The sequence below is a fragment of the Macrosteles quadrilineatus genome, unplaced genomic scaffold (assembly GCF_028750875.1).
Source record: "Macrosteles quadrilineatus isolate MER2022 unplaced genomic scaffold, UCM_ALF_1.0 Scaffold_8__2_contigs__length_117827958, whole genome shotgun sequence".
Lineage (NCBI taxonomy): Eukaryota > Metazoa > Arthropoda > Insecta > Hemiptera > Cicadellidae > Macrosteles > Macrosteles quadrilineatus.
This window is the reverse complement of record NW_026542601.1, coordinates 98600465-98617484: the sequence shown is the minus strand read 5'-3', so window position 1 is coordinate 98617484 and position 17020 is coordinate 98600465. Positions and strand designations below refer to the sequence as shown.

General features: G+C 35.1%; 1 protein-coding gene across 1 annotated transcript in view; it reads right to left on the bottom strand.

Annotated features, from left to right (window-relative positions):
* Positions 1-2667: 2667 nt before the first annotated feature.
* The window catches only part of LOC129000598 (neural-cadherin-like), a 59309-nt gene continuing 44956 nt past the window's right edge, over positions 2668-17020 (bottom strand). The window contains exons 13-29 of the mRNA XM_054427559.1: positions 16568-16882; positions 15760-15957; positions 14594-14862; positions 14104-14309; positions 13435-13577; positions 11292-11528; positions 10198-10524; positions 9862-9969; positions 7973-8159; positions 6066-6261; positions 5530-5774; positions 5358-5465; positions 5186-5293; positions 5014-5148; positions 4192-4383; positions 3282-3434; positions 2668-2678 (exon numbers count right to left, since the gene is read on the bottom strand). Of these exons, the coding sequence (XP_054283534.1) occupies positions 2668-2678; positions 3282-3434; positions 4192-4383; positions 5014-5148; positions 5186-5293; positions 5358-5465; positions 5530-5774; positions 6066-6261; positions 7973-8159; positions 9862-9969; positions 10198-10524; positions 11292-11528; positions 13435-13577; positions 14104-14309; positions 14594-14862; positions 15760-15957; positions 16568-16882 (3138 nt within the window). The remainder of the gene's footprint in view (positions 2679-3281; positions 3435-4191; positions 4384-5013; positions 5149-5185; positions 5294-5357; positions 5466-5529; positions 5775-6065; positions 6262-7972; positions 8160-9861; positions 9970-10197; positions 10525-11291; positions 11529-13434; positions 13578-14103; positions 14310-14593; positions 14863-15759; positions 15958-16567; positions 16883-17020) is intronic.

The window sequence follows — 17020 nt, the reverse complement described above, 5'->3', positions numbered from 1 at the left end:
TGTTTTATTTACAACCTCCAATCGTTCTGACCTACTAGTTCTGCTCACTTTGTTTACACCTAAGAGATTTATAAACCTCTTGCATTTACACTTCTAAGCGTAATTTAATTGCTGTGTTAGCTAGTTTTTTTTTTCGTGTTTCATTCAACCATGTCTTTTATCAATCGCATTTCTCTTATAAAATCTGTGATTAGGTTTTTTTTGTAAATCTAAAAAAAAATTAATTTGATAAAAACAATTTCAATAAAAAAAAACATCCAAAGACACCATTGATCCCTAAGAGATTTGTTTATGAATCATTTGCAGACAAACCCCTATTAAAGATAAGTAAACAGTACGAAAAAACAAGTCGCTTCAGATTATTTTGTTTAAAAGATTGAATAAGCTTCGTAAGCCGTTAGGCCTCATAGTTTAGAGATTAAACATTAAATATATTATCATCACATGTCCAATAAAATTTAATTGGATATTTAACCCTTTGTAATAGACTTCCATGATCGAACCCGGTGGTGGGCTTAGATCCTGGTCTTCGGTGATATCAGAATAGTTGCCAACATTTTGGACGCGACGCTGTAGTCAATTCCCAAGTTACCAACAGAAACACTAATTCGCCCAAGAGATAGTACCTTGGGATGGGCTGCTGCATGGTGTCCGAAACGATGGCAGCTATTTGACCAACTTTTCATCCACGTGCCCGTCACCTGAAACTTATGACCTTTACGTATAAATCTAATGAATAAATATGTATTTATAGCCAATGGTTATTTTTATTAAGACAAATCAAATTTATTTTCAAAAGTAATCTTTCTCGTGGAACCATAATCTAAGCACAAAATATTGTATCAAATTAAGTGTTGCGGTTGAATTTTGTTTCCAGAATCGGTGTTAGATGTGTGGTTGATTTGCAAAGCACGGGTACAGCAACTTGTATTTGCATAAGATTCCAAATCCGAAAATGACCTATTTGAAATATCACGATTTTACCCAATTAGTTAAAACTTTAAGTTTGAAGTTTTGGGTTACGGAAAGGTACTTTACTGCGAAAATAAGAAGTTTTAGTAATATTTTGAATTCCAATTCTTAGTGTTTGTTTATGATACATACGCGGCTCAAACTTCTTTGTAACACTCACTTTGTGGGAACCACATAACGTAAAGAAAAAAACCAATACACTAGCATCTTATTTCTTTTTCTTCTCGTCTTGCAGTTTAAATAAGCAAATACATTAAAGATTTACTTTTAATATATTTAGATCGTTCAAAGGTTTTGCTGCAACGATTCACATTTATAGTAGCCTAAGGTTTGGTAAAAATTATGTTACCTCTTTTTTCTGCTCCAGCGTTTTAGTTTATAAAGGTAAACCAAATGCTTTTAAAGGGGTAGCGATCCAAATTTTTCAAACGTTTAGGGACATACCGAGGATCCTACTTTCCAGCTCTTTTAAAGGTGTTATACACGAATCGTCTAGGAATAGTCTATAGTGTATTACTACTAACACTTTTGATTGGTATATTACTCATGTCATTAAAAACAAAATAATCTTCCCAGGCACTGTAATTGTAGTAGAACAATGAGGTAATGTTAAAGTTTAATACAGATTTTTTACAAATTAGACGTGTAACACCACCCCTACGTACACTTGAGACTTTAACTACTATTCTTATTTTTCTTGAAGTGCAACACTGAAGGAAACCTTGAAAGGCCCAAAGTTTCGTCAATATTTAACGCTCAATTAGTTTGAAAATCTGGAGGAAAAAGCCGAGTGGTTCGTATTTCTGTCAAGTTAAGCTGATTTGGCTCAGCTTTCTGTTGAGGAATTAAATGATAAAACGAACAGCTTTGTAAAGAGGCTATACATTGCTATACATATAATATACATATAATTGCTCTAACAAGTGGAGGACGGTGAAATTTTACACTTTATCATAAGCATATAGTTATTTAATGTAGTAACGGGGGCAAACTAGCTTTTTAAAGTAAATATATTTTGTTTTGCCTGTCAACTATTTATACATATTTTACTCGATGAAATGTAACATAAAGATCAAATCTAACTTAAACTACAAGATAAGCTCATTACTATATCAAGACAAACTATTTGTAACAAACACAAGATTAATGTTTTGCATACTGTTTAATTGGAAATATTGTTGACGCAATTTGTTGAATCCTTTGAGGCATTTTAGTTTTAAACTAACTTTTGAAAATATTCAAAGCATATTTATTTAATTATGGAAACATATATTTGATAAATGTGTGTTATAAAATGTTAAAAGATTACGTTATCCATTACAAAATAGGGAAAAATACCACAAACCATTGTACTAAAATGTAACTTTAATAACATTTTAATAAATACACTGTACATAACCATATTTGACCACCTATATTTAAGTTAAACTGTTTACAGAGACTAAAGTCAGCTGTTATAAAATCAGCTGACTACAATAATATTAATTACAATTAAATGACATCTGTAAACCATTTTATTGCTCAGTAACTAAAGAAATAAAATTTATAATAAAATACATTTTACAGTTTTACAAGTATCAGCAAATTTAAAATTATCATGTTTTTGGTATAGTTTATAATTACAGTCAGTTGTCTGTTAATAATTTATTATTGTTGTTTACACAACTACAATCAGCCTTAGTTCTTGGACCCCCATCACTTATCACCTAAAACAAACAACACAAAGCTAAAAAGGCATCAAGTGCTCTAGCAGGTAACAAATACATTTAAATAATTTGTTAAGTAAGAAAGGGTGTTAACAGGGCTTAAACTAATTAAAGTAACCTGATTAATATATGGTAAATGCGTTGTAAATGATTTGTAAATAACAAAATACTCCAAACAATATCGTAAGGCAATCCCCTAGGAAAATTTGAGAGTACTAAGAATTTGTATAACTAAGAATTTTAAGACTACTAAACAATTAAATCTTAAGTGTAGGGGCCATTGGAAACACTGAAAATATTCTTTGAAAAATATCTGTTATAACAACCTATTAGTCTTGAGTGGGGATAGCATGAAGACGGTATCTCATTTGAGGGATTCTTGTAATATTAGTTCCAAAACGTCAATTTATTGTTGCAATATTGACTTCTCCTAAAAATGGCTTATCAAAATCTTTATTAAATAAGAAAAGTTTATAATTTTGAGTCCTAATGATGTTGTTCTTATTTTATTACCTTTTAATATACATTTGATCAGTTAGGTGAATTATCTCAGGATCACCTGTTTATTCTTTTGACTATTTGAAGTTTTTAAGTCATCCTCACCTATTGACAATGAGGATAGTGAACTTTTGATACTTCCACCTCCCTCAAAAGTGTAAATGTGAACTTCGTCTTTGCAGGGGGAGAACATGGTTAACTCTTCTGTTCGATTTGGCCGACTTTTTCTCGTCAGATCTATAAACGAAGTCTCTGAAACTGGTAAATATTACATTTTTAATTTGGATAATTTATTACAGAGGTTTATAATGCATTTATGATGCTAAAACTGTGTTCTACACCGTCATATTACTATTCGTTGGATTGTATTCGTACGTGAACAATAATAGAAATTTATAAATATAATAAAAATAGTTGACAATGTCGAATTTGTTATGACAAGTATTGAATAGTTAATTCAACTATGCTATGTTGTATGATAGGTTTAAAACTAAACCCTATTTCTTAGTGATGTAAATAATGCTTTAGCTAAAATATCTGTAATGCTCTGACTTTGCCAGTTGTATTAAAATTGCAATGTTTACATGCTATTATTGTAACAGTATCCGTATAATTTATTATATTAGGATTTAATTTTTAATCATAGCATAAAATATTGGTATCAGCAAAATAATTCTCTGTCGTAAAAAAAACACACAGAAGTAATTTTAGATCGTCAAGTCACCCGTAATTTTGATACCACGCCCAATTTGAGTGCCTAGAGGAAATGGAACTGGCATTGATTGCGGAGCAAATAACATGAAAACAAGTCGTTTGAGCAAATGTATTCAGAACAGCAATAATATATTGATATTACCTTTTTAAGACCCCTCGTATGGGTTAGGATTTTTCCTTTTTTTAATCTTCTCGTCTTAAATACTTTTGTAAGTTCTTAAAATAAAACTATTGTTCAATATAAATTAACTTTTTTAAATCAGACGATACATGATTATTTACAGTTTGGTTGGTAGGTTACCTGTATCCTCCACCAGAGTATGACAGGACACGTCGCCACCTGCAGACATTGTCAGTGTCATGGCCGTCATGTCGTCTGCTCCTCCACCCTCATCGTTGTACTTTATAATGTTCTCTCTGACGTCACATTCAATGTCCTTCTTGTCTCCGTGTACTCTACGTCTGTTGTACACCACAAGCATCAGAAGGACGACTGTAACATAAGCACATGGTCCTTCAGTAATTCAAAAATAGAAGACGCGAAAATACGAGTTTCAAGCCAATAATTTATTCATAACTATGGCGTAAATTTAAAAGTTTGAACCTACGTTAGAGCAATAAACCAATTGTAGCTTTTGTGTACAAAAAATAACATTATGAGGTCAAAGTGCTACTTGAAATATCCCATGTCTTACAAGTGATCCTATTAGTTTCTTTTGATCTAAAACGTTTATGTATTAGACACATATATAGATGGACAGGTGTCTATATATAAATAATTCTAATATGGTTGGACATATATCAAAATTTATTGTATTGCCATTTATCAGACAAGAACAAACTCTATGGGTGGTTCAATTAAACTATTTGGATTTTAACTGAAAACTGGTTACAGATTTAACATAGGGATGGAACTTTTATTCCACCAATAGTCAATGACTAGACGTTACGCCATTGCTATTGGATGTAATCATCAGACCCTAAACGGTACTAAAGAAGCTCGCTAATCTGAAAAAATGGTTCTGGGCCAGCTTAATCTGATCGCTCCAGTTGTTTGTCTGGACACACACAGCGGTATTGTTGTCTGTTGTATACCTACTACATCGTTCACACTATGACCTACCTAACAGCAGCACCAGTATACAGCTCAGTACGGTGGCGAAGGCTCCTATTCCCAGCCTGAGAGTGTGTCTGTCCTGGGCCAGCTCACACTGGTCTCCCCAGTAGCTGTCTGGACACACACAATGGTACTGTTGTCCTATGTAACCTACTACATGGTTCACACTACGACTTACCTAACAGCAGCACCAGTATACAGCTCAGTACGGTAGCGAATGCTCCTATTCCCAGCCTGAGAGTGTGTCTGTCCTGGGCCAGCTCACACTGGTCTCCCCAGTAGCTGTCTGGACACACACAATGGTACTGTTGTCCTATGTAACCTACTACATGGTTCACACTACGACTTACCTAACAGCAGCACCAGTATACAGCTCAGTACGGTAGCGAATGCTCCTATTCCCAGTCTGAGAGTGTGTCTGTCCTGGGCCAGCTCACACTGGTCTCCCCAGTAGCTGTCTGGACACACACAATGGTACTGTTGTCCTATGTAACCTACTACATGGTTCACACTACGACTTACCTAACAGCAACACCAGTATACAGCTCAGTACGGTAGCGAATGCTCCTATTCCCAGCCTGAGAGTGTGTCTGTCCTGGGCCAGCTCACACTGGTCTCCCCAGTAGTTGTCTGGACACACACAGCGGTATTGTTGTCTGTTGTCTACCTCCTGGCAGACTCCACTGTTCAAACAGGGTTTCACCCAGCAGTCGTTGCTTGGGACGCAAAGTTTACCGTCGGGCGTGAGCACGTTGCCTTCTCCACAACTGAAACAGTAAATCACCTGAAGTTAAACTTTATTCATTTAAAAGTTATACTATGGGAATAAATTGCATATTTTAACACACTACTATTTCTGTTACTTTGGAAGGCCCATAAGAAGACAGTTGCATTGAGTAATTTGCTAATGGTGTCAGTGACCTGACATTAGATGACAGGGTGTGAAAGGTGAAATATTCTACTGAGAAAGTATTTTAAGGTCAACGATATAACTCTTGCATATTTATATTGGACAAAAACACCAAATAAATCCTGCATGAATATGAATAATAACTCACAAGCAGCGGTTGGTGTTCCAGGGGTCGTTGGGAGTGCAGTGGGCGGCCCCGCGGCACATCGCCGTGGAGCACAGCTTGTCCGTGGGACAGCCCAGGGCGGTGTTCTGGGCGACCAGGGCGGCGGCCCACACCGTGCTGTTAGACACGGGCGGCAGTGGGAGTGGGCGACCGTTCAGCCGCACATCGTCAATACAACCTGGAGTTAAACAACAAACAACACTCAATCAGTGTAACTATCTAGCTTGAAAGAACACATATACATATGCTGCTGCATAGTTAATGAAATTGGTCGTTTCCAAAATGATGGCGAACTATTAGCTGCCCTTTGTGTAGTGTAAGCTGAAAAAATCTTTTATAATCAATGAAATCTACTTACAAATTTTGAATACATTAGTTAATCAATCAATGAGTAGTTACGGTACAGAAGTGTGCTCCCTGAATATAGGCCTACGATTAGAATGCATTCGGCGTAAATTTCATTTATCTGAAAAAAGGCATCACATAAAATTTTTTACTATAATCTCAGCCACCAAAACCTTGTTGAACCCATCTCAAACTGCCATTATTGGGGTATTTTTTGGGGAGGTAGTGTTTTTTTTTATTTAATGAAGTTACCTCCATATTAAAAAATAAAACAAATAATGCATGGCTTACGAATAGTTTTGTATGATTAATATGTTTCTAAAAATTTGAACCATGGATACAGTTGAATAAATTGATTGTGTTTTATGAAGTGTGAATATAAAAAAATATACATGTTCTCAGTATTAATGTATGAGAGAAAAAAATCAATAAAAGGTGCACGGGGAATCATTAGAGTTTAAGTGCTACAGAAACCAACCCGGCATTTGGCAATTCAGTCTATTGTTGGTTTTGTTCTCTTTGTCCTCAGCAATGTATTTTTAAATTGTTTATAAACAATGGAGGAACGTATAGCGCATTAGAAAAAAGAACAGTGAAACCTTACTCTAAATCATCTAATTCAATCCTATCTCAAGAATATCATAACATATCCTAAAAGGTTATTTTTGGAATTCGTGAATATGTTTTTTAAAGATAAAAAACTGCATAGTGAATTTAGTTTCACACAATGATTATTATTCGTATCTATTGCTCAATACTAGACATGTGAAAAATAAGAATTCATGACTTTGTTCTGATATACACAATTCATTTTCAAAGACAACCACAATGATCCTTGGGGTATACACGGGTAATTTAATTTTAATGTTTCATCATTGCATTATTTCGATGTAAAACCCTCTGGGTATGCGTACTTTAAAATCACATTGTCCTAAATTATATCATACTTTTAGTAGTTGTATTAAAACTATGATAAGATTTGTATACACATTTACAAGAGGAACCAATATAAGCATTGCTTGAGCTTAAAAACTAAATAGTTTTTTTTTATTTCATAAATAATTAAACTGGTTTTTCACCATATTAGTTGACAAGTAGATACCTAAATATTAAATTTACCACTCAGGTTTCATCTATAGAGCAGAAGCAAGTCAGTTAACTTTTCCAAACAATATTTCCAGCATGAAAAAAAATAAGCCACAATAGTGTTTTCTGAGTTCACATTTCGTTATTGACACCCTTTATTAGAGATATTAACATACTGTATTATCAAACTGTATATTCCCATAAAACTGTTTGTAGCTTCTTAGTAGTTTGGGTGGCGAGCTGGTCTAATGGTAGAACTCGGGACTTCGGAGCCCGAGATCTCGGGTTCAAACCCCTCCAATCACCATTGCATTTTATCCATGTTATAATGCTACGACCCATTTTCCCTAGTCAGAAGTAATGTGTAAAACAGTTCCGGGCTGAACCCTAGCGTCTTAGGATGTGAAGGTGGGACATAAAAAATTATCTTTACTAAACTATTTACACTCGCTACTTGCCTTCCTGGTAGTCGTGCTCCACAGCGATGATCCCAATCTCCGTATACTCAGGTCTACCTCCAAGGTACACGCCCTCCTCAGTATCCACCACCAGCTGTAGTCGAGAGTCCCAGTCTGTCGTTCTGTTACCCCTCCTCCCTTCACCACCGTCTAGCTCCAAGCTGACTGATGCTCCCACTCGAATAACCTGGACCACACTTCACGCACTTTATTAATTGAATTTGTCTAGCTATATGTAGATAGAAATTAGTAATTAGCTTCTTATAGGCCAATCCAAACAATTCCGTAGAGCATGTTTAGTGCCTGGATTAACAAGGTTGTTTTACCTTTTATTTGGGGGTAGAGGTACATTTTTAAAGTTCTAAGTTACGATTTGTCTTGAGCTTTGAAATAACATAATTTTTGTTTTTGATCATCATATTGTAATTTTCTCAATGTTCTGATGCAATGTGACTTTAAGACTTGTATGTGTTAACTGTGTTTCCAATCCCATAAAAACACAATGTTGCTCATAAAACGTCCTAGTGTTCTGGGGTATCAGACTATTATTACCTTTTCAAACTATTTGCAGCTAATAATAGTTTTGCTTCGGTAGGACTTCAAAGAATAGCTTTTTATCTCGGTTTATTGTTTCTCTCTCCTTCTTGTTTGTTTTAGCGAATTTCCCATATAGGGAATAAGCTATTACCGTAGTACTCATGGTAAGACCTGGACGCGGGACCGATTTTTTTTTTTGTTTTGAGGTCCCTAGAGGCCAAAAACACCATCCGTTCAAATTCATATATATATATATATTTATATATTTATATATTTATATATATATATATATATGTGTCCGTCAGCACGATAACTCGAGCAAAAATGATCCGATTTTGATGAAATTTGGTACAAACGTGTAAACCTACGTTAATTCGAACGAGTTCGCGATCCAGCATGATCGGACCATGGGAACGGGGGTTTACGGGGGGTTTTATGGGGTAAAAATAGGTTTTTCCCATTTTTGACCCAAAAAACATAAAATTTAGCAATTTCTTTCCAAACCATTTTGTAGAGCTTAAAAAAACAAATAATTTAGTATACTGAAGCGTTATTATGCGCCTAATGGTTATGGAGAAAATTCCAAAAAATAGTAAATTTAAAATTCCCATGTTATTCTTATGGAGAATAAGTAAACTGTTGTAGTTTGCTTGTTTATGAACATATTTTGATCAAATTTGGAAAATGTTTTTATTTCTTACTAACTATTAAAATTTTACAAAAAAAAAAAAACAGTTTTACCCTCCCTGATGCAGCAAACCTAAGTACAAACCTAAGTACTTGTTAAAATAATTATATTTAAATAGGGAATAAATGTTATATTTTTAAGTAGACATTTCAGTGTAAATCCATCAGTCAAATGGAAATTCGCTTAGTCTGCAGGTTTGCTGCGGCGGAGGTATTTCTTTTGTTTCTCTGTGTTTTATTTGTAAATGCATTATAGGTAATGTATGTATTTGCACGAATACTTCTTAGGGCCCTAATGTGTGTTTGTGCTATTAAAATTAAGTTCTGCAATTTCATGGATATTATTCAAATTTCTAAGTTTAAAATAAAGTTTTTTGTTCATGCTTGGTTCCAAAATAGTTCTCAAAATGCAAAGCTCCAAAAAAATTTAGTGCTCTTTGTAAAGTTGGTAAAAAAATTAATTACTGTACATAAACAGTTTATTCTCTATATAGCAAGTAAACAAATGATAACTATATAATTAATTTCAATTTTTATATAATATTCTCTCGTATCTATACGAGTAGTATCTATAGCTAAGTAAACCTATTTACTTAACTAGTTTAATACAAAAAACCTTCATTCCTGTAAAAATAATATGAAAAACATTGAAATGGGATGGCTACCTTCACGTTATGCCATTGGCCGTCGTTTATCCTTAGAGCAGAGATCCGTAGATCAGCTTTAGAAGAGTCACTCAGCTTGTAGCGAAATTTTAGCCGGCTTTCGACGATCTAAAAGCAGAATAATAATTTTATAATCGATATATTCCTAGAAAAAAATATTATGCTAATGATAGTTTTAAATCAATTGTGTTCTATTTGAAATGCATACAAGTGAAAAAAATAATCACATACGTAAGGAAAGTATAGAATAAAACCCAGAAGAAAACCCACCTTCTGTTAAATGGTAGTAAACATGTTTGAAAATGTTTTAAGAAAAATACTGAACGCCATGCCCACCTCTAATACCGCATATTGGTCAGCTCGCTGGTCCCCCAGACGGAACAACTCTCCAGACTCCTCTCTGGTGCGGAACCTGAGCTGGACCTCCGTCACATGCAGGTCAGGTTCGTAGTTGAGGGAGTACTTGATGTAGCTGTGGGGCTCCAGAGTGACAGGCTGGGTGGGGGTGGTGCAGTGGGGGCCTTGGTAGCCGGGGGAGCAATTGCAGCGGGGCTCTCTCGCACTGCCCCCACAATCTCCGTGGACTTCACACTCGGGGGAACAGAGACCGGGACAGCCAGCCTCGCTACCCTGGGTCAGTCCGCTGCCCGCCAAGTCGTACAGCTGAAACCGAAAAACTAAAAATCATATATGTTGTCTTTATGAGAAATCAAGTGAAAAATAATACATTTATGTAAATAAAAGTAAGTATTTTTTATTTGTGCCGAATACTTGGTGTTTAACAATAACAGTGAAAAACTAAGCAGTTGGGTTATCTTGATTACCTTGGTTATCTTTGGTTACCTTGATTGAATCAGCTGTTAGCAATAAAAATGGAAATTTGTGAGATTGTTTTGATCTGTTGTTTCATCTCTATGTAATTGAGTTAGCTCGAACTAGAGTCACTGTAAATGTTTTTGGGTGTTTCCTCATCCAACGTATTACTTAAAACGAAAAAAAACTGAGGATATCCTTCTTGTCGTACCTGCAAACTTTGTGGAGGGAAGTCTTGCTAAACAGTCACAACTGCTCTAGTTTTAGTAGTATATGATACCCAGCACACCATTTTAAGTTGCTAATTAACAAATCCGTCATGGATAATCAAGTATCTAAGACTAAACATAACCGTATCGACAATGAACTTGTGAACATTACGTTACCCTTCTTCATTTGTGTTGTTCAAAAAATACAGACAATACACTAGTGTAGTTTTACCCTATTCTTTTTCAAACATCCTATATATACGTACATAGTTTTCTTCTTGAACAAATTTCAAATAGGGAAAGGTGTTTTACTTAGCTTCATCAATAGGTTTAGCTAAAAAAGTTGACAGCTTATATGGACTCAAAAAACGATAAAAATCAACTGACGGAAAGGTAAATAAGTCTTACCTTACTATTACACATGAGGTTTCTGATGCAGCCATCAAAAAATTTCCCATAAGGCACATGGTTCCAGCGGTACGACGAAGGTGTCAGTGCGTCAGCGATGTGGCGTCCTCCAAGCTGCAGAGGCGTCTGGAGGTTGAGCAACTCACTGAAGGGAGGCATCGCACCCTTTACACGACAACTGCTGGCCTCCCTTAGACCTGCTACCCCTAGACATCGGTCCACCACCAGCTCTACCGTCTACAAAAGATAGGGAACATTCAACATTAGCAGAACTCTTGCTTCAAAAGTAGTAAAAAAATCTTGGAAATTGTATCTGTAAGTGATAGACATTCTTATAGAATTTAAGTATCTTAGAAAAGGTTCCTTGCTTTTACTAAATGTTTTGGATTGCGCAAAGCTTTAGTTATTATTGAGGGCGAGATTAGATGGGTAGCCTTAGCTAGCTTTAGAAAGTTGTTAATGAGCACAATTTTAATTCAATAATAGAGGACTGTTATGGTTTCAATTCCATTATAAGCTTTAGGTCTCTTAGTTTTCATTGGCTATCTAGGCTATTAATTAATAGTCCTGTCTAAGGAACATGTCGGCCTTAGTCAGTAACAAGAGTACAAAATCGCGCCACTCTTCCTACACTCATTTCCATTCATACCTGGGTTAAACCTTTACAGAATAATTTCCCTTTATTTATCTTTTTTTATATGAAAATTAGACTATGACAAAACGTTACTGAAATAATATTTGAAAAACTATGACTTTAGTCTGTGCTTTAACTAAGACATAAATATAAAGAGAAGTTGATTGGATAGATATTTTTTCCCCGCCACCTCTTCCTTCACCGCACATTACATTGTGTAGAATGAGCATTACCATAATTGTTTACCTTTACAATAGAATTTCCCCTGCGGTGCTCCCGCTTGCGACTGAGTGCATGTTTTATTTACAACCTCCAATCGTTCTGACCCAATTTCGCTAACTTTGTTTCAATATGAGTGTATTTATAAACCTCTTGAATCATATAATTCAAGTGTAGTTTAATTGCTAAGTTAGCATAGTTGTTTCCCAATTCCATTTAGTTTTACTGTGTTTTTTATTTATAATTTTCTTTAAAAATGAAACTAAACAATAATCCAAAAATAACAATCATTAATAAAGAAACTGTTAAGCAATAAAACACAGTAAAGTCACTTTTAATAAATCGTAAGCTAAACGAAAAAAATTAGGTTTTATCAAAGTAAACCCTGCAATGTATCTGTATATTCTAAATTTGAATGATAAAACTTAAAAAACAATTAGGTATTGACCTATAACATTTTCTAAATAATATTCTATCTACATCGTGTGATCTCATATAAAATTATATGAAGCAATTTGATGTATCTTTGAAATAGGATTCTACAGTCAATTCCTATAGAAGCCGCGCATGAAGCAGGCGAGAAAATAGTGTTTAATGTGTTTGTGAGTCGGTGGCTCAGTCGGTAGCGTCGCGGACTTCGGGCCCAAGGCAGTAGTGTCGTGAGTTCGGATCCTGGTCACTCCCACTAACTTTTATCAGTACAGTTCACCTTTGTACTGTACCGGCTCACCCCTTGCTTTGCTGGATACGTTCCACGCACAGATTTGTAGTCTATGTGGACGGGCAAATGCAAGGTTAAATAAGGCCGCCAACCTCAAAAAAAAAAAAAATAAATAAATATGGAAGCGAAACTGCAGTCCACTCTCAAGGGACTATTACTGGAGTGTTGGTGTTAGGGCCTTAAAAATGAACTGCTGCATAGAGACCGGAAAATAGTCAAATATCACCACATCGTTTTATCTACGCGACCGTAACCCAAAGACCATGACTCACAGAACTAGAAACATATAAATTTTTAATAGAACTTTTTGAGTTTTATGATCTTTAAATATAAAACTAATGTGTAGGCCTATGTTAGTAGAATTATTTAGTTTCTTTAGAAGGAGTATTTTTTTTAATTTAAAACCCCTCTAAAACTATACAGTTTTAAATATCATTATCTGGTTGGACATTGACTCGAGAAAAATGCTCCATCATTTATGTTTCAATTTTTCAGGGTAAAGTATGAGTTTTGGTTGATTCTATCCATTTGATCATTATTATGATTCCTCATCTAATTCCTCTACCAACCTCTGACGTCCATCGAACGTCCAGTCGATGCCAGGTGGTGTCGTTCAGTCTTGTTTCTGTTGTCAGGTTGAGCTCTAGAGTCCCTGAACCGTAGTCCATCAGCAACCGCGGATACCCGTCTACCAACTCCACTGATAGGAAATCTGTAGAAAAAAACTACATGATAATTGTATGTATCAAGTGGGGACACTTCATAAAAAAAAAACAATGATCAAAGACGAATTTTTACAGACTATTACCATCAAAGAGGTTTTAAGGAATCGTAACATTGAACATACGACAACTTTATTTCAAATTTCTTATTTTGACCATGTTTAGTTACATAAAATAATTGACAAGATAAGTTTTTAAGCGTGATTATGCTGTTGACAATTACGATTAAGATGTAAATACCTTTAAAACTATTTTTTGCTATAACAAAAAATATATAAACTTTTAGCCCCCTGAAGTATTGTTTTATACATCCACCCCACAAAATATTTCCAGTAAAATTTAGGTATATTATGTATTCCCCTTGAACGATAATGTATTGATAAACCTTTGAGCATTAATGAGTTGAACAATAAGTAAAGAGACCTTTAGGAAATACTAATTTAGATTAGTTAAACCAAAATGTGAATCTAGGGATGATAAATATTAATATATAAAAACCACACATTACAAGAGTACCTGAGTTCGTAGCTCCTCCAGGCTTAGGAGGCCCTACTGGACCGTTGTAGATCAACTGACCATCTGCCTTTCTAGCCAAGAATTCAAAGGAGAGGTGGGAGTTTTCACAGACACTCAAGGGAGGATACCAAGCCCAGCCTGCACCGTGGAATGTGCGAGACGTCTTCTGACATCTGGGTCCTTTGAAACCGCTAGGACACGAACAACTGTAATAAAATAAAAAAAATTAGTATCAATATGTAAGTATATGATATTTGTAAAGAAATAATACATTCTTTGAATACTACATATTATATAGGAGGGATATAAATCCCTTAGGATCCTTTATTGGGTCTGCACAATTAAGGTATCTGGTGACTTCACTAAAATAGTTCGAATTCTTTCTCCTGCACTATCTAGTGCCTTTGGTATTCCACCGATATGAAAGCTCTTGTTCTCCTTCTATGCTTTATTGGAGGTTAAGGAACACTAGAAAATTTCTAATTTGTACCTGATTCCATATCGGCCTTCTATACAGCGACCACCGTTGAAACATGGACGAGATCTGCATGTCTCAGGGCGACTATAGTCCAATGCTCCACAGAGGCACTCGGCCACCGCTACAACTCTCACCCCAGCCAGCACTGTGGTGTTGGCGTTGACTAGAGATGATCCCCCCACCTCCAGTCGTGACGTGCAACTACCCTCGCAATGACGCCGCTCATCAACACACTCGTCCACTCCCACCATAGTGATGTTCAGCTTCACTGCTTCTTCTATCTGAATGGTGTTTATGAAATTAGACGGCTTTTATGGTTTTATAATGAAAATATTATTCAGTAGATAGCAATTATGTTTGATTCGTAGATTTGAGTGGGAAAAGAAGGAAAAACAACCCATCAGAAAAGGTTGGAATTCACTGCAGGACTAACTAGGGAGGAAAATGATAACTAGGATTATTCTTAAGGTTTATTAAAAGTTGGTAAACATAGTACTTTAGAAATACACAGATTCGCTGTGATGGATATTCTTAAGAACATAGCACTAATAATGGTTTTAACCATAATTATAACTCTACAAACCTGAAACTACACACATCCTAACAGTCCTAACATACACACATGTAAAAGAAATACCCCTGAGTATCAGTTATTTCAAACACATTAGGACAAAATGGCTGGATAAAAAGAAGGTTTACCTTTCAAATATGATTGCTAATTTTTAAGTTTTATGTTTTTTCCGCCATTTTGTTCGGATCAGTCAGAATTAATTGAGACTCGGGGCAACACCTTTACATGTGACTTAAAATTCCCGACTGTAGAATTTCAAGTCTGTAGCGCGCTCCATACGACTGTCATATCAACTTCAAAAATAGGGACCTCTTCATTGGATACCCGGTATATGCACACTATTTCAAAATATACAAAATTATTAAGAAAGTTTGGTAATTCTAATGAGTGATAGGAGCAAAAGTAATTTTATGTTACCGCTAATGTCAAACTGAGGTACAAGCTAAATAATTTCTTTCTTCTCACAAAGTATAAGAGAATCAAAGTTTGAAACTAACTCATGAAAGTTTTACCAAGTTAACGGCAAACATAACTAACTTTTACATTATATTTCAAAATAAAACTCCCGTTAGTCTAAAAGGGACGTGAGAGAGCATAAGTTACTAACCAAGTTTGTATGCAGCATAACCAGCCCGTCTACCACTTCACGCTTCAAGTTAGTAACGGCGAACCGGACGTCCGTTAGAGGAGGGTGTGCGAGAACTTGCTGAACACTGAAGATAGAGACGTGTCCCTCGTCTACTTTCAAAACTTCCGCTAACTTTGTTTGTAACATAGAGAGTTTGCTTCCACCGTTCCGCTTCTTCTGTTGAAGTAACAACATTGATTACGCCAACACTACTTATCTCGCTCAATCAGGACTTTTAACAAGGCACTCTTGACATTTATTACTTTGTTTAGGTTGTTATTCATGGTAGATCTTTTAAATGAATAATTATTTGTTTTCCTTTTTAATTCTCGTATTAATTGAGAGGAGACTGCATCAGTACCTTAAAGTCAAATTATAGTTTAAAGATAGTTAAAAGAAGTTAAAAGATACATAAAAAATATAATAACTCTACTGATATGATAAATCTTTAATGTAATTTAGAGTCTAACATAGCATTTAGTTTTTTTTTTACAAAAAATAAGTGTGACCAAGTAACATTACGCAAAGTAACTGTTATGTCCCACAAACCATAAAGTGATATCTAAAAACGAACTTAGCTGTTTATACTCTCTTTTTAATTCAAATTACAAGGTGTTTATGGTTATTTATGACTTTTTACACCAGTTTGATTCATTATAATAACTGTTTTCAAATTATTCAAATTATTTTAGGCCACGCAAAAAATTGTTTACTTCTACATTACTCTAACAAAATTGCATAATAACTGTTTAACCCACGTTTAAATAAAAAAGTTTCTTCAACTTACCACCAGATCCACAGCCGATATCCCACTCAATCTCAAAGACCCAGAGTTTGTGATTGAGTTATACGACAAGTCCCTAACTCTGACTCTGACATGGGCCTTTACGTTATTCTGGTTGTGTTTTCTGTCCTGAACTTTAAAGTGTAGGCTGTAAAGACCTCTGTGAGTCCCAGACCTCATTGTCAACTCTCCTGTTTCTTCGTTTAGCTTGAACCTGTGGCTTTCTTTCAAATCCCATCGAAACTTCTTATCAGGCAGATCCCAGTCGTCAAGATCTTCTACGAAGACTCTCCCAATTGGAATGTCCATGTTTTGTACCTATTGAATAGAGAAACATTAAGATTAGCTGCAAATTGCTAAATTAGGGTTTTAATTTCGATTCAATGTCTTATATGATTTTCAAAAGATATTGTTAAAAGAGTACTGACAATTATACTACAATTTTCTTTTACAACA